This window comes from Podarcis vaucheri, assembly GCF_965113315.1.
Source record: "Podarcis vaucheri genome assembly, chromosome: 11".
NCBI lineage: Eukaryota > Metazoa > Chordata > Lepidosauria > Squamata > Lacertidae > Podarcis > Podarcis vaucheri.
In genome coordinates this window covers 40,380,281-40,400,667 of record NC_138749.1, presented here as the reverse complement: position 1 = coordinate 40,400,667, position 20,387 = coordinate 40,380,281, and the positions used below count along the sequence as shown (strand labels likewise).

Genomic DNA, 20,387 nt, shown 5'->3' with positions numbered 1-20,387 from the left:
CAACATTGAGTCATCTCATCGGCTGCAAAACATCCTATTCTTGTAATGCTTCTGAAGCTCTTAACGCTGCTACTAATTTCATGACTGGCAGTTCTATCTAAACATTATTTAATCTCTTTTTAGAAGGGACTCTGAAATCCTGTAGAGCTTTTTGCCCATCTCCATGATGACTAGGAAAACATATGCAAAGTAAGAGAAATTATGTACATGTAATTGCCATTGTGTATACACAATTTAGCTTTTCTAAGTGTGTTTTTTAAAATCATCTTCACAGTGAATTTTCATAAAAACACAAACTCTTATATAAGCCTTTCTGGGTCAGCAATTAAATGGTTATTAGGCTCCAAGACTGACCGCTGTATGTTTGCCAACATTGTAGAGGAGAGATTCAAGGATCTGGGGTAGAGCGCCTAATAAGTTTAGGGTAGAGAAGCACCTGAAACTGCATCACTGAAAGAAGAGAACTATTTAAACGGCCTGACCTGGTAAGCAAAAACACAGCCAAGTACCTTGTGGTACCTTAAAGACCAACATATTTATTATGGCATGAGCTTTACCAAAGCCTATTTCACTAGATCCCTAAAATATTATCCTCAATTGCAGACTATATATGATCAGGTGTCATTAATCTAGGGTAAGGCATCAAGGTATTTCACTAATACACATGGCAATAGGGAAAGAACAAGGGATTACTTCTAAATCTTTTGTCTTAAAAAAGAAGAAAAAACTCTAGTTCCTTATTTAGCTTACAGGGGGCCAAATCTTTGTCCTCAGTAAAATCCTATTGTCATCTGTGTGCAATTTCCCCAAAAACTTTAAATATATTGGAGAGTAATTTTATAAAATGGTTAATCAGAGGGATTCCCAGTTGCTTATTTCTAATGTTACTAAGACATTCACCTGTAGACTTCTAAAGAATCCTAAAAAGTTTTACCCACATAAATATTCTGGCATTTACACCAAATTGCATAAATCCCACAGACTGTTTTACAGGTGGAGAAATATTTCAGGACGTATCTTATAGGACATATCTTATATGACCTTTAAAGCCCTAAACGGCTTTGGCCCTGTATACCTGAAGGAGGGTCTCCAACCACATCGTCCAGCCCAGACTCTTGAGATCTAACTCCGAGGGCCTTCTGGTGGTTTCCTCATTGCAAGAGATGAAGTTACAGAGAACCAGGCGGAGGGCCTTTTCGGTAGTAGCACCTGCCGTGTGGAATGCCCTCACAACAGATGTCAAACAAATAAAAAGCTATGTGATTTTTAAAAGACATCTGAAGGCAGCCCTGTACAGGGACGTTTTAAGCACCATAGGAGATACTGGCAAGTGCACAGACACCCATGGTAACTGGTTTAGCCACTCCAGCTTTAGACTGTTCTACAAAGAACAAAAGGAAAAATTCTGCACAACTAATTTAGTTTATGCAACTAAAATCGTTTCAGATCTACCTTTAAAAGATCAACTTATTTTTGCCTCTAGCTAGTTTAGGCCAGTTCCCTGACTAGACTTCTAGAACATTCTTAGGTTGTTCTACACTTGTGTAAAACCTAAGGATAGGATACCACAAAAACGAATCTGCATGAAGTTGACATTGCTCCAATTCTAACAAGTCTTCACCGGAGAATTCATATTAATATTCCCTCAAAACAGTCACTGGTTCTTTACAGATTCTGTTAGTGAGAATCACAGGAAAGCATTTATTCCACAGGGGCCTAGTATATGGTCATCTGAGAAGCCATTAAGCATTCTAAGCAACAGCGAGAACAAGCAGGACAATCCAGCTCTCCATGCACTCTTAACTCAGGGTCATTCTGAAGTCATCACAAGACAGATGTACCGATTGTAAATCTCCACCTGTTAATAAAGTGACATGACTACCTTTGTTCCTATTACTACAAGCAAAGCTATAAGCTGATCTACATATGGACTTCTGTTCTCACCTGCTTAGGAGTTACCCCCGGCATGCGAATGTCCAATGCAAAATCTGATAAACTTAGAGGAACCAGCTGCCTGTTGCTGCCCAGGCATTCATTAGAATGTGACTTGGCAGAATCTTTATACCTAAAATTAAGAAGAAATATTAAATATGTACCTTTTATTTAAATGCATTTCACAACTTGTATAACTCATACAGGTGCTCCAATAACTTTCGCTGCAGCTAGAATAATTTGAGAAATCCATGTGTGGATTACATAATACAGTTTGAAATATTAAGAACTGGCAAAATATTAACAATCATTTCATACACCAGGTCAAATGGTGGCTAACATGTCCCAAGTTTACCGTGTACTGATAGGAAGGAAAGTTGTATTGATGAAACAAGTTCTTTGATATGTTTCAGCCAACTGAGCATCCAAACTACAGTGGTGCCCCGCAAGACGAATGCCTCGCAAGACGGAAAACCCGCTATACGAAAGGGTTTTCCGTTTTTGAGCTGCTTCGCAAGACGATTTTCCCTATGGGCTTGCTTTGCAAGATGAAAATGTCTTGCAAGTGTTCCGATTTTCCCCCGCTCCCCCTTTTTCTAAGCCGCTAAGCCGCTAATAGCCTTTTAGCCGCTAATCCGCTAATCCTTTAATAGCCGCTAAGCCTTTAATAGCCGCTAAGCCGCTAATAGCGCTAATCCGCTAATCTGCTAATAGGGTTGCTTCGCAAGACGGAAAAACCGCTAGACGAAGAGACTCGCGGAACGGATTAATTTCGTCTTGCGAGGCACCACTGTAACATGCCAATTCACACATGCATCCAAGGAAGTCTGCAGGGCTGCCCCCAATTTACAACAAAAAAGCCCATGCAGATCTCTTTACAAGGAGACTACCAAGAAGTCTCTTCATGGATAACACTTCATGATTGCTTCAGTTAGTTGTAACATGCAAACTATGGAATGAATTAATAGATGGGGAAATCCTCAATATGCAAATATACAGCAGAACTCCCAATGCATAGCTGAATAAGCCTGGGGGAAGAACTTCCTGCATTTCTCTTCTTGAACTGTGATTGAAAACAATTGTCTAATCACATGTATTTGCATCTTTTGTATGGATACCAAAGAAGTCACGGAAAATTTTGTTCCCTATTATTTGTATAGGAAGAGAATCCAGAAAAAAACCTCCTATAAAATATAGTGGGGGAACCCTAGACATGCCTCCTAGTTTCAGGACAGCTAGATATAAGCAGCCTTTGATGCAATGTGAATACTAAATATATCCATGGATAAATATTTGATGTGGCAATTACGGGGACTATGCTGTACATACAACCATATTGTCTTGTGAGCAAATAAAGCAGACTTCTGCTTAAGAAGGTATCCATAAATGCAAGGAGACATCTTCCAGAAGGCTAATCAAACAACTGATAAGTTACCTGATGTACTTTAAAAAGAGATTTCAAAGGACTAATGGGAAGGACATTGTATATAAAAAAGTTACTTACTTACTACAGAGCCTGTCAAGCTCACATTGAATTTAGATAAAAAAAGTTATTGCAAAACAGTATAAGAACGATGATGCAAGGCACTGAATATTTCAGTATTAACCAAAACCAATTATAATCACATTTTTAAAAAATAAAAAAATAAGCCAGTTATATTTTTAGAATGTTTTTGTTTACTTTGCTGGAAGCTTCACTTTTAAACCCACAACACAAATCAAGGAAAAGCAGACGGCAACACTAAGCAGCGCACACTGATAAACAACCCACCTCTTAAAGACAGAAAGTGGGCTTCTGAAAGCCAAACAGCTGTTTTGAAAAATAAGGAACAATATTAGCAGGTTGTTAACGAGGCCAGCCATGTTCACCCTGCTGTTCCTGACCCGATTAAGGAAGCAGGGAAAGGGCAGTGCAGCTCTGTCGGCTGTGATCCTGACAATTAGGCAGCAGCACTGCTATCAGTTTGCTACTTCATTATGATGTTCTCCACAGGCATCCTACAGCTTTTGACAGACCATCTGTCCTGGACGGTGGTGCGCTCTAAATCAGTAAGGTGAGACGATACTGTGCTTTCTTCATTGGAAGCGGGGGGGGGGGTAGGAAAGGGAGGAGGGCAGGGGAGAGAGTCTTTCCTTTGCTATGTCCAGTGACAGAGCAGAAGCAGAATTCACAGCCGTGGTGCTTTATTCCAGCCTACTGTAAAATCTCCATTTTGGAAAAAAATCAATCCATTCCACAGTGCAAGAGACTCCAAGTGGCACTGCAGAAACCCATGTCGCTCGTCATTCAGGACCTGCAAAAATAGAAACAGATAATGGGTGACTAACACATTACAGCATTAGTTCTCAGCAAATACTTGCTAAAGCTTTTTCGCACATTAGGAGTTTCACAAGCTCTAACTCATCTCAGAAAAGGTATTGTAAACTTTGTTGACCCTCTCACCTCCGCCTTCCTCACAACTCCATGCAACAATTCTCACAAGTATGGTACATATTCTTTGTAACATGAACTGTGAATGCTAGAGGTGATGCTATCAAAAGTAGTTTATCAAACTCCCTAATGCCTTCAAGTGACAGGACTTAGAAAGCTTAAGTGCATTTAGCCATTGCCTAGCTTTTCTTCCTCTACTTCAGAGAAGGCAGTATTCAGTGCCGAGTATCATACACAATATTCTTTTACCAAGAATTAAGTAAAGTCCACTTTTTCCATAAAATTTAGAGCAAGTGCAAAGTTTGCTAGCAGAAAATTCAAATGTCTGTGTGTATATGAAACACACAGTGTCTGACCTTCCAGCTATAGAACAAACGGCATATAAATAAATGTGAATATTAAATAAATAAATAGTAGTTCAAATTTCAATGAACTAGAACAGTGTTCCTCAAACAGTATGCTAGGACCCACCAGTGCACCATGGGACACTTTCAGGGGGCCTCAATACCACAGTCTGCCCAGGGTTTCCCACTTGCCAGTCCCATCCTCTAGCCATGTCATATAGCCTTTTGGTTGGACCACTGCCAGCACCAGCATGCTGGGATCTTACATGCTGAGAAGTCATGGCTAGGCAACAGAGATGTTCAGCAGGAGAAGGAAGGTCTCACGCCTCTGAGGTATATTCTGCCCGCAGGGCTCCAACACGCTGCGGATGTCTTCCCAGCGCGAGGGGCGCTCTGCTTCAGGGCGCCCCTCGTGCCGGGCTGCTCTCCGCAGCGTAGGGAGCCCTGCGGGAACTCCCGCAGGGCTGCCTAGGCTGCGGGTGTGTTCCCGAAGCGCCGGGCACTCTGCTTTCAGCACGCCCGGCGCTCCGGGAAGCAGACTGCTATCCGCAGCCTAGACAGCCCTGCGGGAACTCCCGCAGGGCTGCCTAGGCTGCGGATGTGTTCCTGAAGCCTGGATAGCGAGAGGGGTCGGTGCGCACCGACCCCTCTCGCTCTCCAAGCTTCAGCGAAAGCCTGCATTCGCCCCATAGGAAGCACCCAGATTTCCCCTTCATTTTTGGAGGGGAAAAAGTGCATCCTATAGGGCGAAAAATACGGTAGCTTGAAGAAAGTTGAGCTATGAAACACTTTGCCCCAAGGAACATGCTGAGCCAATTAGATCTCAATAGAAAATTATGTCAGTAATTGCCAACGGGTTATGCCAAACTCTGCCTCTACCTGCCACCATTTTGTGGTCCAAGAAATGTTCAACGTTTTTAAGACTGTGATGAGTAGCATCATAGTTTCACATTAAACATTTGATAATTATATGCCTGCTGATCAGAATCACAGCACTATTTGTCTTGTAAGCTAATACTGCGAATATGGAAAAGTGAACATGGAGAATGTGTGGTGATTAAGATGATATCCTAAATTTAAAAGTAACATATTGACAAACATAAAATGCAGAAGTGTTAAAAAAACACACCCAGATCTCAGCAAGGTCAAGTTTCATCAAGAGATTTCTGTTTATTATTTATGAATTGCCTCAAGTATTTTGGGCACTATGCTGAACAACTAAGGGAAGCACTGTTTAGAGAGAGCTTTCAGTCTAGAAATGAAAACTGAGGAACAATAGAATAAAATGGGAACAAGTGAGGATAAAGGATACAACAACAAGATTACACGGTTCTTAGGTTCATTATGTGTGCATCTTGATACGGCAGCTTTGCTTTGGGTTAGAATAGATGCTCCACAGGAAGACAGCAAATAAGTAGGGGAGACAGAAAAAAAGGTCAAGTAGAAAGGCTGGGGAAATGTTTTGACCTATTGGAAGTCAACCTCACTTTTATAGCGGCTGCACATTTCCTTTCCATCGTCAAAGTTTAGCTTGGACCAATTTGCAATTTATTCCTACTTTGCAGAATTGTGTTTTTCCACATCTTAAGCTGTTGGTTGATAGATTGATAAAAAAAAACTAAACATTTGCTGCAGATGAGTGGAGGAGCAGGCGAGGTAAAACACTACGGATTTGACTGGATTGACTCAACAAGTGGCTTTAGATGTTTCTTCTATGGGAGATTTTTTTACATGTCATCCCCTTATTTCCTTAGATTCTAAACAATTGACAGGAAAGCAGCCTATGTGCCCAATAGAAAATTCACAAACACTTTTTAAATATTACATATCCAGTGCACAAACAGATTGCATAGAACTCCTGTGTGCTTCCTATTCTACCTATTTAAACATTTGAAGCCCATCAATATTTTGTTGAACCTGGCATGAAGACAGCTTAAAACAGGAGGATGATGGGTTAGTGAAGCATGTATCCCCTGTGTCCTGGGACAGAATTTGCTTAGGTAAGCTTGTAAAACCATATGTGACTCTTCTAGAGAAGGGGAATTTGTGTGACTGTCTTAATTGTAGGCAATAGGTGAACTGCTTGGACTTTCGCTTGTTTGAAAAATACATACTTTGTCTTAAAGTGAGGGAATTGTCTTGTAGATTGTGTCAACATGCACACATACTGAAAATGAGAATTTATTTGAGGATTAAGCACTCCAGCAACACCCAAAGGCATGTAGAACATTAAGACAATGGAATATGTGTGGCACATCATGCTCAATTCCAATTATAACAATAGTCCCAGCATTACAGGACATAAGTACAGTATCAGTTTACGACTACAGATTTCATTCTGTGCTTCTGGACCAAGTCAACAAATGATTTACAACAAATGTCTCAATTTAAACTCCGTTCTTGGCACTTGAAACATGCCCAGCATCCAACACTGAATAGCTAAACCAGAAAGCCTTCATTTATTTACTGTGAAGAATTTCAGTACAGTGGTACCTCACGTTACAGACTCCGCTAACCCAGAAATAGTACCTTGAGTTAAGAACTTTACTTCAGGATGAGAACAGAAATCGTGTGGCGGCAGCGGGAGGCCCCATTAGCTAAAGTGGTACCTCAGGTTAAGAACAGTTTCAGGTTATGAACGGATCTCTGGAACGAATTAAGTTCTTAACCCGAGGTACTACTATATAGACACATCCCCACCACTTACAAAAATTAAGTGACTTTTCCCAATTGATTACCTTGACAAAATATGGATATAGCCCATGAGAGGTTAACAGCAGAGTCTCATCTGTTTTTATTCTCTATTTTAGATTATTTCACTCCCCACCTGAAACTGGGACTTCCAGAAGTTACCGTATTTTTTGCCCTATTGGACGCAGTGGCCCATAGGACGCACCTAGTTTTCAGGGGGGGAAATCAAGGAAAAAAATATGATCCCCCCCCCCGCAGCTCTGGGAGCAGTGGACAGGCTGCACGCAGCCTGTGCGCTACTCCAAGACCTTCTCCCTGCTTTTGTGGGAGGTGGCGGAATTCCCCCACCTTCTAGAAAAGCCAGCAGAAGCCGCGGAGCCCCTTTAAAGAGCGTGCGGCTTTTGCCTGCTTTTGCAGGAGGTGGGGGAATTCCCCCCCCCGCCAGCCTCCAACCCGGTCGGAGAGTAGCGGGAAGGCGTCGTGCGTCTTCCCGTTGCCCCCCATCCTCTGGGGCTGGCCATGGGGGAAGAGCTGCTTTCCCCCACCGCCAGCCTCAAAGAGCAGACTCTCCTGGCTTCAGCGGAAGCAACGCAAAGCCTCCGGAGCGCAGGCTTCGGAGGCTTCGCGTTGCTATCACTGAAGCCAAGGAGCCTGCATTCGCCCCATAAGATGCACACACATTTCCCCTTCATTTTTGGAGGGGGAAAAGTACGTCTTATAGGGCGAAAAATACGGTAAGCAACTTCATACTTCAGAGGTAGCAATGGTGTGGACATAAAATGCTTAATTTTGACTAGTTTAGACCTATAATGTCTATACCATTACGATCCCGAAGCATGAAGTTAATTAACCTCCCAAAGAAATTAAACATCCCAGATGCCATCCACCTGCATTCTTTTCAACAAGTTGTATCAGGTCTTAACATTTTAACAGCTTTGCATATCCATGTAACAGGAATACGACATTGCCCCTGAACAGTCTTTTAACCAGTCTTCTCATTTCTCACATACTGCTCTTTTCAGGACGACTACTGTACGTCTTTGTGTGTGCCGTAGTTTCCATCTCTACTTACCCATTTCAAAACATACATACTGAAATTCAATGCATGTTTCATTCATGGAGATGAAACAAACATTGCTTTTGAAAGCATGCCTCCCACCTACTGGAACGCTGTAAATCTGTAGACTTCCTTCCTCCAGAGAATTCCAGAGTGCACAGAAAGCATTTAAATGGTTATGGATAATGTAGTAGACTGCTCAGCTAGTCAAAGTATCCTGCCATGTCTTATGCTAAAGCTACTCCATTTTCCCAGCAGGAAATATTCAGGAAATGCTCCATTTAACAAAGAGCACAATAATGATTAACAAGGCAGCAAGATTCCCATGAGATATTACACCTCCAGATGTCCATAATAAAAAGAAAAAACCATCAATGAAATTACACAAATAGAGAATAATAAAGGGAAGCAAAAAATAAATGGAAATGTACTTTTTCTACTGGCAAAGTGCTTCTAAAGGGTCACACACTTTTGCACAGAAAAAAAATGCAGTCTAGATGTCTGCTATGCTTTATCTTTGCATATTTAAAGTTTTCTAAAATAGCACATCTACTATCAACATGGACAACCGCAAAGACTACTAGCATACTTACAAAACACTAATCTTAGATTAATCATCTATTATTAGTATCAAACTACTTTCCTGTATTTTTTAAGCTTGTCTCATGGTTAACCTTCTGTTGATAGTAAATAAATATGTATGTATACTTCTTTTATACAAAACTTCCATTTGCATTACAAAAATGACCAAAAGAAGTCTTTTTTTGTGGTGGCCCCCAAGCTCTAAAATAGTTAGCCAGTATGATGCAACTGCCTCCTTCTGCCAGTATGATGACTGGCTCCTTCAAATAAATTGTTAAGGCCTTTCTCTTCAGACAAGCTTTTAATAATTCGGGTATTGTTTAAATGCTGAATGTCAGTTTTTAATCTACAACTGCTATTCCTGAAACTTTATTGCCATTTTATTTTTTCTTTAAATGCAACCCCCTTTTGGAGCAATTGTAGGCTATAAATTAACCAAATAAATAAAAGTAGGCTATAAATTCACCAAATAAATAAAAATGCACTGCCAATGTGAACATTTATAATACAATGAAAGCACGGGGTAGGAAAGATTTTCACTAGAGTAAAAGTGGTTAAGAACAGAACAAACATTTTGTTAGAATCATTCCTGCCATGCTGAAATACATTCACAGCACCTGATTGCAGAGAGGCAGTGCTTATGTTGTATTCTTTGAATTCTCTATATAAAAATATGCGCCAGAAATTAGAATAAACCAGCCACAAGAAAGCAAACTGCAAAGCTAATGGGAAAGAAACCGCTGGTCTGACACAATGATTCCTGACTAAGATAAGGGGAAAGACAGAGCATGAAGGCACAACTATGAATGCTAATACCACATATACTTTCTCACTACTAATCTGCAGTACTGTCAGATGCTACTATTGGAAACATTTCTTTAAACAGAAGCCAAAACAAATTTTCTGGCGTAGTCAAACTATCATTTTCCTTTTGTTTTTTATTAAGCTATGTTTTTATACAGTAAACTGCACTGTAATCCTTGGATGAAGGGTGGTATAATAAATAAAATAATAAGGCTTGGAAAGAAGTGGTCAGACAAATGAGATAATAGCAGGTCTATGCATTTCCTTTAGAAGATTCATCTTTGAAGATGACCTTTGGAGACTGCTTGGAAACTTCAGCAGATGCATAAAGAAGCTTCCCAATTGCTTGGAGGGGTGTGTGTGCAAGAAATCAGAGTGTATAAACACTGGTTCTGTACCAGCTGCACTGACTGAAAATGTGTTCCAAGGCCAGTTTAAAGTGCTATCTAAAACCCTAAATGGACCAAGCAGATTATTTGAAAGACAGCTCACACCTATAAGAGCCTGCTCAGGCTTTAAGACTGGCCATGGAGGTCCTAATCAGACCACAGTCGTACCTTGGATCCCAAACACCTTGGTACCCAGACATTTTGGCTCCTGAATGCCACAAATCCAGAAGTGAGTGTTCTGGTTTGCAAATGTTCTTTGGAACCCGAACGTCCGACGGGCTTCAGCGGCTTCCGATTGGCTGCAGGAGCTTCCTGCAGCCAATGAGAAGCAACGCTTTGGTTTCCAAACATTTTGGAAGTCAAATTGACTTCCAGAACGTATTCCATTCGGCTTCCAAGGTACGACTGTACAGCACATCAGACTGACAGACATATAAGACGAACCACATGGCAGTGGTGAGCATGTGGAACTCCCTCCCACAAGAAGTGTGTTTAAAACTGCCAATGGGGGATGCAAACAGGTTGCTTAGAAGATTAAAAACACAACTTTCAGAAAATTGAAAATCAATGAAATAAAACCCAGGGAAGGCAGAGTAAGAGACATTCAGCAGCCAGAGCAATAATTCCATTATATATTATGTTGCAACTGAGTTACATAATGTTTGATTTTTCAGAGCTTTTCAACTTATTTATTGAAGCCTGCACAAATATGTCATCTGCTTCACCTTACAGAACCAAGAGCTTGATTAATTACCTTCTCAAGCAACACTGGTTTTATACTACACAACTCATAAGGTACGCACCACAGTAAATTTTAACAGTAGTTTTTCTGAGGAGAGGAAGAGCTTTATTTTTACTTTTGTGTAAGTTTTGTATGAAAACATTTATAGTGTAACAAATTTATTTGATAAGCATCTCACACTTCGGTAAGATACATTAACTCCCCATACTACTAAGACACAATGTGCAGAACTAAATCGGCAACAAGAGAAAAAACAGCTTACTTTTAACAGGGCACCCTGGTTTCTATTCCTGAGACACAGCCAGCTGTTTGCTTCTGAAAAGCTGATTACATGTTGCTTAAACTAAACTATGAAAGTGTCTGGAAAATAGGATTAACCAATTTAGCAGCGATCAAAACAAGAGGTTGAAAGAGGTGGTACGTAACCCAGACAGAAAGGGGAAAGCAGTCAGTCACTAGAGGGAATGAAAGGGCATTGACAATGGGGCAGGAGGTCACTTTCATATGCTAAGGTGAAGATACAGGATAATGCTTAGCATCCCTATTTTCTGTTGCCACATAGTGTTCGTTCTGCACTTGTAAGGAATCAATCTTTTAGTGCAACAGCACCTATACTCTGGAACTGCCCGCCAATTGACATTAGGCAGGCAACTTTGCTGCACCTACTAAGAATTTTTTGTGTTTACCCCAATATGCATGGTTCGCATACATTTTATTTCCTTTTTTTTCTTATTATGCATATCCTGAACTGCTGATTTTATTTATATTTTGTTTTTTTAAAAGTTAAAAGTCAGAGTTAAAAACAAGTTATTGATAATGTTGATAGACATTTTAGTTTTATTAAACTGCTTAGTGATTGTTGTCCGCCGCCCTGCCCCCATAATGGAGTATACAAATTCCATTAAATAAAACATGTACCTCCACCCCAGCTGCCTGGGGGGGGGGAGAGGATGCAACACTTGCCCTAGGCACTGGCAACCCACGCTACACCACTGAATGGCAATACACAGGACCCAGCCTAGAAGAGAGCTTTCTCTCATTTTTCTAAGTATCAACTGACGATCTTCAGAAAAAGAGCTATTTTCACACACTGGACACCATAACAAAAGATACACCCTTTCCTGTATTCCCATCTATTTAAGAGGATAGCAAGACATCTGTGACCTCAGTGGACAGACAGGATTGTTCAGAAGGAGAAAGTCCTCAAATGACCTGCTCTTAGCATAAGTTGCTGTTCTTGGCTTTTCCCCTTTCCATCCAGGAGCCATGTCCAGAACTGCAACATGTTCAGTTGCACCACAGGTGGGTTTCACTCACTATCGAGACAAAATTGTTAGCACGAAATGTTTGCCTTTTAAGAGCATTTTCCATTTAGAAAATGAGCATGCCTCTGCTATCAAAAGTCCGAGAAGCATACTCGCTGAAGAGCTGGCTGTAATAAGTCAGCGAACAGGATGCAGCAAAGGAACTAAGGTCACAATGAATTACAGTACCTGGAATGTAAGAGGTATAAATGTACCACAATAGCTTAATGCGTGTATCTGGATAATGACATTTAAGTGGCACATGCCAACATTGCTGATATTTAACTCAAAAAAATTATGAAGGAAAACACAACCACAAAATTACAGCAGCATTCTCTAAGTGCATACGAACAACCACTTTACTGAAGTCTAATTTTCTCCAGGTTGAGCCCCAAAGGCTGAAAATCGTGCAACCTTTAGTACTTTAGTCTGGTAATCTTCCACAACAGGATTACCTAGTTTTATATTTATACAACTCAAGTCATCATCTCTCAATGACTCACAATTCTCACAAATCCTGAATTTCACTTTATCCTTTGCCTAGACAGTGGGTACACAGGTTAAGAGCACTTGTCATGATTTTGATGTCTCAGTACAGAACTATTCTTCCATCTAAAATCTAAAAAAATAGGCCTGCAAAGAGCAATGGATTCAATGGCTTAGATCCTAAGCTTCAATAACTTCTCAGGGTGGAAAGTTTCTCATTCAGTGGTGCCATCTGTACAGTACTTTGGAGAAGAATTCCAGGAGAATGAGCTGGAGGACATTACCTCATTGAGAAGTGCACCTGTAGGGTAATTAAATCCAGTCAAAAATTACCTAACTGCACCACTGTTCCAATTCCCTCTTTCTCCCTCTCTACCCCATCCCAAAGTATTCAGAATGGTCTCTCACAATTCTGAGAGAGGTTTTAGTTTTTTTGCAGGGTGGTGGTGGTGGTGGTGTAGAAGGTTGCAGTGGGAAATAGAGGATGGGAAACTTTTCTTCTGTGAATTTCCTTAAATAGAATTATTTAAGGATCCAAGTGATAATTGTTTTAGTGTTTAAATCCTCATGAATTTAATTTCTGACCTTGTGACCATGCACAGTTAATTAAAAAGCAAGTACATTTTAAAAATTGTGACTAACTAGCACAATCCCATAACAGAAATATTTAGTTGTGTCTACAGTTGCATTAGGCAATATTGCTAATAGGCATATAAAATTTTTATGCATCTAAAACTATTATATTCTTTTTTTATTATAGGCATGCTGTTCATTGTCTATATTTAGGATCATCTTGTTTAATATTTGCAATGTTTCACCTAATGTAGGCAAAGAATTCCAGCATGACAGCAATATTGAAATTATCCAAAAAGCTGTCAAAAGTCTGCACAAGCACTGCCAATCTGTAAACAGTGATTACTCAAACCTGAAATCTCTTCCAAAAGCAACAAAAATAAACTTGTTAAGAAGACGTTACATTCCAAGGAAATTATCAAAGAAATTCCATTCATCTCCTTCTTTCAATGCATTCTTTATACTGCTAATAATAAACCCTGTTTGGGGTTTTTATTAAAAAATATATATGCATATAATCTTAAATTTATAATTCATATCCTCAAATGAAGCTATAAAAGTAGCATGCATACATTTTCAAATTGTCATATTTCCATAATATTTTTCCACGGTAAGTAATGAATAGCAAAGTTTCCCTACTCCAACTGGTTCACATTCTATAGAATACAGTTTATTTACTTATTTCTTACACCTCCATCCCACTTTTTTCTCCAAGGAGCTCAATGTGATGTACACGGTTCTGACCCTCCTCATTTAACCCCCACAACAACCCTATATGATAGGTTAGGATGAGAGGCAACAACCAGCCCAAGGTCACCCAGTGAGTTTCATGGTCCAGTGGGGATTTGAACCCTGGTCTCCCAGCTCCTAGTCCCACACTCTAAGACAGCCTTTCTCAACCTTGTGTCCCTGAATTTTGTTGGACTACAACTCCCATCATCCCAGCCACTGGCCCTGCCAGCTAGGAATGACGGGAGTTGTAGTCCAACAACATCTGGGGACCCAAGGCTGAGAAAGGCTGCTGTAACCACACTGGCTCTCTAGATTTTACAGAACATTATTCACACCACAGAAACGGGTTGCAGCTCAGGGGTAGACCATTTGTTTTGTATTCAGAAGGTCCCAGGTTTAATTTGCAGCATCTCCGGATAGAGCTAGAAAGACTCCTGTCTGAGACACTGGAGAGCTAGTCTGCCAGTCTGTGTTGACAGTATTGAACTGTGTTGACAGTATTGAACTTGGCAGGGGGTTGGACTCGATGGCCCTTGTGGTCTCTTCCAACTCTATGATTCTATGATTCTAGATGTACCAATGACCTGATTGCAAGGAAATTTCCTATATTCCTAAGGTATAAAACAGTTTAAAATTAAAACAGTTGGCTCTGTGTTGGACAGATATGATTTATGTGGTACTTTGCCTCATCAAAACATCTGTCTTCACTAGGGATCATACAGCAGATTTATATCGCTAGTCCTGTCTGTATGCATGGTTTCTGTTAAAGAATCCCTGCAAGAGGCAACAAGGGAGAGGACAAGGAAAGGCAAAACAAGAGGATGAGCTAGCAAGGCAAGAGCCAGGAAGAAGCACGGCTTTGGTTATATTCTATTTCCAACAGTTTCTAACACTTTAAAGCAGGCATGGCCAAACTTGGCCCTCCAGCTGTTTTGGGACTACAATTCTCATCATCCCTAGCTAACAGGACCAGAGGTCAGGGACGATGGGAACTGTAGTCGCAAAATAGCTGGAAGGCCAAGTTTGGCCATGCCTGCATAAAGTCTTAATACCATATTTTACATTAGGGGCCTTTCTAATGTTTTCAGATGCATTGCACTTCCTAATCTTGAACATGAAAAGTGGCCTCTGTAGCTGCAATCCTACACATACTTCCTTGAGGGTGAGAGGCCCCTTTGGGCCTTTACTCCTGGGTAGACACGAACAGGATTGCCAGAGATGACCTGCACTTTCCAAGTGTATTACTCAGCAGTTTATACTCTTGTACATTTTTACTGTACAACTTGCCTTGCTCAGCATACCTAGCCCTTTGCATGGCTGTTTCATTCTGCATTTTAGGTTGCTGATGACATTACTGTATTCTGCCCATGATTTCCTTTGCAGAAAGCAATCTTCTACCACCACCTAGCACTTATTACTCTCGTTTAAGGAATAATTTATTCTCTTACAGCTATTGCAATGCCTTAAGGTCATTGACTGCAAGCTTGGAACATATTGATGATCACTTCCATGCCATACAGAGATGTTATAGATACGTAATGGCAGGATTTTGATGGAATATTCCATAGTAAAAAGACATAACAAAATATAATCCTGAGAACTGTGACTTTTCAGCACCTTGATTAAATTAACTGCATAGTTTTATTACACCACGGGGCCAATACCTCTGCTCTTCCATAACATAAATCCGTGGATGCAATAAAGGGAAGCTTATTGAGATTACAAGGTGTCCTTGAAGATAATGCAAACAAGCAGACATAATGCAGACGTTTTTACTGTCTTCAGTTGTATTATATTCGATCACAATAAAGAGATCCTTCAGATATGCTATTGTTGTGGTTTAGGGGCATGCATACTCTCTCTCTCTCTCTCTCTCTCTCTCTCTCTCACACACACACACACACACACACATTTTCAAGCCTACTCAGTGTTTCCTTTAAACATGATTTCAGCTGTGGCTCAGCTGCTCTAGGCAGGTTCATACAGCAGAACTGAGCTATAATGAATACCATCCTTCATACATCAGCAAGTTGCCCCTGTACACAGGCTAGAGCAGGCATCCCCAAACTCGGTCCTCCAGCTGTTTTTGGGACTACAACTCCCATCATCCCTGACCACTGGTCCTGTTAGCAAGGGATGATGGGAGTTGTAGTCCCAAAACAGCTGGAGGGCCAAGTTTGGGGATGCCTGGGCTAGAGCAACAGTCCCTTCCCAAGCAAGAATGCCAAGGTTTCTCCTTGGAAAATGTGGATACAGATCACACCATGCACTGGAATTTCTCACCAATAAAATTTACTGTAAGTTTTAAAAAATCTGCTTCTAGGCAGATTCAAAGCATTTTCTTCCTATAAAAAGAAGCCTCTTCATCCAGTGCCAGTGCAAAAAGTTTGCACTCGAGATTTCTCACAAGGTTTGCTGCAGATAAGGTAGTTTATTGTTTGGGAATTTTTGCTATATATAAAACAATCTTTATAAGAATTTCAAGTATCTGTAAACATGATTAGAAATTTTTAGGTTTTTTCTAATCTGTCTCGTTTCACTATTTGAAAAGAAACTTATTCACAATAACTTAAACTTGAAAACTCAGTTTAGGAAGACAAAATATATATACAGTTACAGATAGGTAGCCGTGTTGGTCTGCCATAGTCAAAATAAAAAAATTCCTTCCAGTAGCACCTTAAAGACCAACTAAGTTAGTTCTTGGTATGAGCTTTCGTGTGCATGCACACTTCTTCAGATACATGTGTATCTGAAGAAGTGTGCATGCACACGAAAGCTCATACCAAGAACTAACTTAGTTGGTCTTTAAGGTGCTACTGGAAGGAATTTTTTTATTTTGACTATAAAATCTATATAGTTCATCCACAAGGTACATGTGTTAACTTTAAATGTTGTTTGCTTGATTTGATTATGTGTTTCAGCACCACACCATGCTTAACAGCACACTCTAATAATAATTTAATGATGGCACAAGACATCCGTGAATTAATATTTCCCATTTTCAGCCCATAAAAAAAGAAGTCCCTGATCATTCCTTTATGAAGCAAAATATGTCGGTATTCATCTAAGGAATTTCTGTGACATGAACCGGCCTGGCTGCTCCCACCTTGTAACCAGTAGGTGAAATCAAGAGTTGTGACAAACAGTTGTTTGGACACCAGTCCCATGGGGCATACACTTGCCCCGGGCCTCAGACAAGCTCTGAACAGGTCTGCCTAAGGTTCTAAATTGCTGCTGTTTACCCCTTCCTTTTGGCACACTTTTATTTTGGGGCCTTCCACTCCAACTGCAAATGAGGACACAAATTTGCATATAAGAAAACATATGCAAATCTGTGTACTATTTTCTGAGTAGATCAGAGGGCCTAATACACATACAGTGTACTGGACCTAGAAAATCCTGGTTGGACCCGTTCAATAGAGGCATATTGGGGGTTAAAAAAAAAAGCATGTTGCACATTTTGCTTTGTTTTCTCACATTGTTTCATTCCCACAAGAGCTGTACTCAAAAGGAAGAGAAAAGGCACGCTTATGTGGTTTTTTTGGAAAAAAGACCACATACAGTAGTTCTTTTGAACAAGGACAAAACATTTTATTCCTCACTGAAGCACCATGTATAAAGGCAGAATTTCTCCGGAAAACTGCTTGCGTGAACTTACAAGGCCTAAAAATCAAAACTGAAAGTGAGAGAGAAAAATGCTATTTATACCACAGCTGGAGCTGTAGGAGCTCCATTTGTCTTACAGTTTACATTCAGACCATTTAACACTTGAATCTAAGATGAAAACATTTCTCACTGGTGCTAATGAAGAGCTACCAAGCTTCCTGCAGAAAGGAACAAAAGCTCTAAAGCTTTATGAAACTGAATCCAAGTGCACAAGCTAAATTTTACAGGAATTCCTCCCCACCGCAAAAAAGGGGCACAACAACAGGAATGAGCCACCAGGCTATAAACAATTTCTGGATAATATCCCTTTCTTAAGAACCCACAGATAGGCTACTGACCAAGCCATCCAAAAAGAGAGCTTCTTTGACAACCCTACTTCAAAGCATGTCTCTTTATGTGCTTGTGGGAATAGTGAGTTAGTAGGACAGTTCTTCACACGTAGCCAAGTATTTGCACTGTAAGTTTCCACAGTAATGTGTTCATTCTCTGATTTAAAATCACATGAACAACTGACCCTCCAAGTGTCCATATTTTCCAAGGACGGTCCTGGATTTACAAAAGCTGTCCCAGTTTCTGATTTGATCCCAGAATGTCCCGCTTTTCCTTAGGGCATCCCTATTTTCATTGGAGATATGTTGGAGGATATAGAGTTATGTGACCCCTGAGCCAAGGAGATAAGTAACTATACAATCTTTTACTAACTGTATCCAGAGGAGTGCACAATACTAAATTTGGGAGGGGGAGGAGAAGAGACAGAGGCTGAAGTATGCAAATCTTTTCTGGGTTCTCAGGACAAAATGAGGGCAAATGAGTATTTCCTTCATATAAAATATATTGCAGTGGTTTAAAATAGGTATAAAAACAAAATCAAACAAAAAATGCAGTGGTACCTCGGGTTACATACGCTTCAGGTTACATACGCTTCAGGTTACAGATTCCGCTAACCCAGAAATAGTACCTCAGGTTAAGAACTTTGCTTCAGGATTAGAAAAGAAATCTTGCTCCGGCGGCGCGGCAACAGAAGGAGGCCTCATTAGCTAAAGTGGTACCTCAGGTTAAGAACCGTTTCAGGTTAAGAACGGACATCCGGAACGAATTAAGTACTTAACCTGAGGTACCATTGTAATTAAAAAGTTAAAAACAAACATCAGCAGTAGAGTGTGTGTTCTAAATTGCCTGACTACACAATGGAAACGTTTTCAGTGGGCATTTAAAAGTTGGCACAGAAGATACCCGCTGATCCTTGGTGTAGTTTAATCTTCAGTTTGGAGGCATGGTGACTTGGTGGTGTTGGATCCTTTGGGTCCAACAACTCCCCTTACTCCTTTTTGCTGGCACACACCCTTTTTGTGGCCCTATCAACTGGTGCCAGAATGGCAAGAGCATCTCAGGGGCCAAAGGATTGCTAGGTTAACAGACTGTTTCTAAAAGCAGCAATGAACATAGTGCAACCAACCTTACACAAGCAAGACTAAAAAAAACCCTGCACATTAAAACTTGCAGCAATAAAACTAGGCACCACGCATTCAAATTCAGTCAAAATAAGAGAGTCTTCAATTTCTGGCAAAAGGGAGGAAACCTGACTAATTTTAACAGGAAGAGTTTTATAACACAGTGGAACCGCCACAGATAAGGTAGTCTCTTTTGTTAACTGACCTCCAATGTTGATCTCGGTTCCCAAGCAATCTTTAATGTAAACAGGAACTAAACAATTTAGAGTTTTAAAGGCTAGAACCAGCACTTTGGCTTGAGCTCAGGAGCAAATAGGAAGCAATGGGGCTTACTAAAAAACAAAACACAGAATAATATGCTCTGACCTACGTGCAACAGACTAAAGCCTAGTCACTGCATTTTAAACCAAATGAAGCTTCTCAACAGTCTTCATAGACAGGCCCCATGCAAAGTGCATTATTACAATATCTGAATCTGAAGTTTCCGTACTATGTAAGAGAGGGACATCAAGCCTCCCATCTGGAGAGTCCAAATCAGGCTTCGCTACCTGATGCCCTCTAGATGTTGTCCCGTCTCCCATCAGCCCCTGTCAACATGGCCAATAGTCAGGGATTGCAGAATTTGTAGTCCAACAACATTTGGACAGAACCAAGTTTGGAGCAATTGGTCTAGAGACTAAGTATATATTTGCTCACAAATGTTATTGACATTCTGCTCACTCCTTTAACATTGCACAGAACCGGCACATAGTTTTAAATGTTGGTATGCAAGTTGGGCTGCCCTTGTTCATCTCAAAAGAATAGCAAGGTGCCTAGAGAAGCAATTCAGAAGAAGGCTTCCCTCAGATGTTGGCCGAGGTCAGCTATCAACCCTTTGTTCTCAGATAAAACTGTCCTCCTCCACCTCCACCAATCCAAATGCAGAACACAGAGCATTTTATAAAGAAGATTTCAAAGAGTAAACAGAACTGCTGCATTTAAATCTACTCCCCATGGGTTCTTCCCGTCACAACACATCTCTCAGCTAGAAATGTATAAACATTGCCTGCATTTTAATATGAAGTGAGGAATTTTGACTGTCTGTAGAAACAAATGTTCCTTTGTCTTTTTAGGATGCTGAGAAACCCACCTTCCCAATCAACAGCAAAAAGAAAGGCTTGCCGCTTCTTTTTCTATAGTAACAAATAATGTTACTTGTCAACT

At 40.5% G+C, this 20,387-nt stretch overlaps 1 protein-coding gene across 6 annotated transcripts in view; it reads right to left on the bottom strand.

The window, feature by feature from the left end:
- Positions 1 to 20,387, bottom strand: part of PAM (peptidylglycine alpha-amidating monooxygenase) — a 122,706-nt gene that overhangs the window by 75,634 nt on the left and 26,685 nt on the right. For all 6 annotated transcript variants that reach the window (XM_082191417.1, XM_082191421.1, XM_082191419.1 and 3 more), the window contains exons 2-3: positions 3,704 to 4,226; positions 1,945 to 2,065 (exon numbers count right to left, since the gene is read on the bottom strand). In XM_082191417.1, coding sequence (XP_082047543.1) covers positions 1,945 to 2,065; positions 3,704 to 3,795 — 213 coding nt within the window. In that variant the 5' untranslated portion in view covers positions 3,796 to 4,226. The remainder of the gene's footprint in view (positions 1 to 1,944; positions 2,066 to 3,703; positions 4,227 to 20,387) is intronic.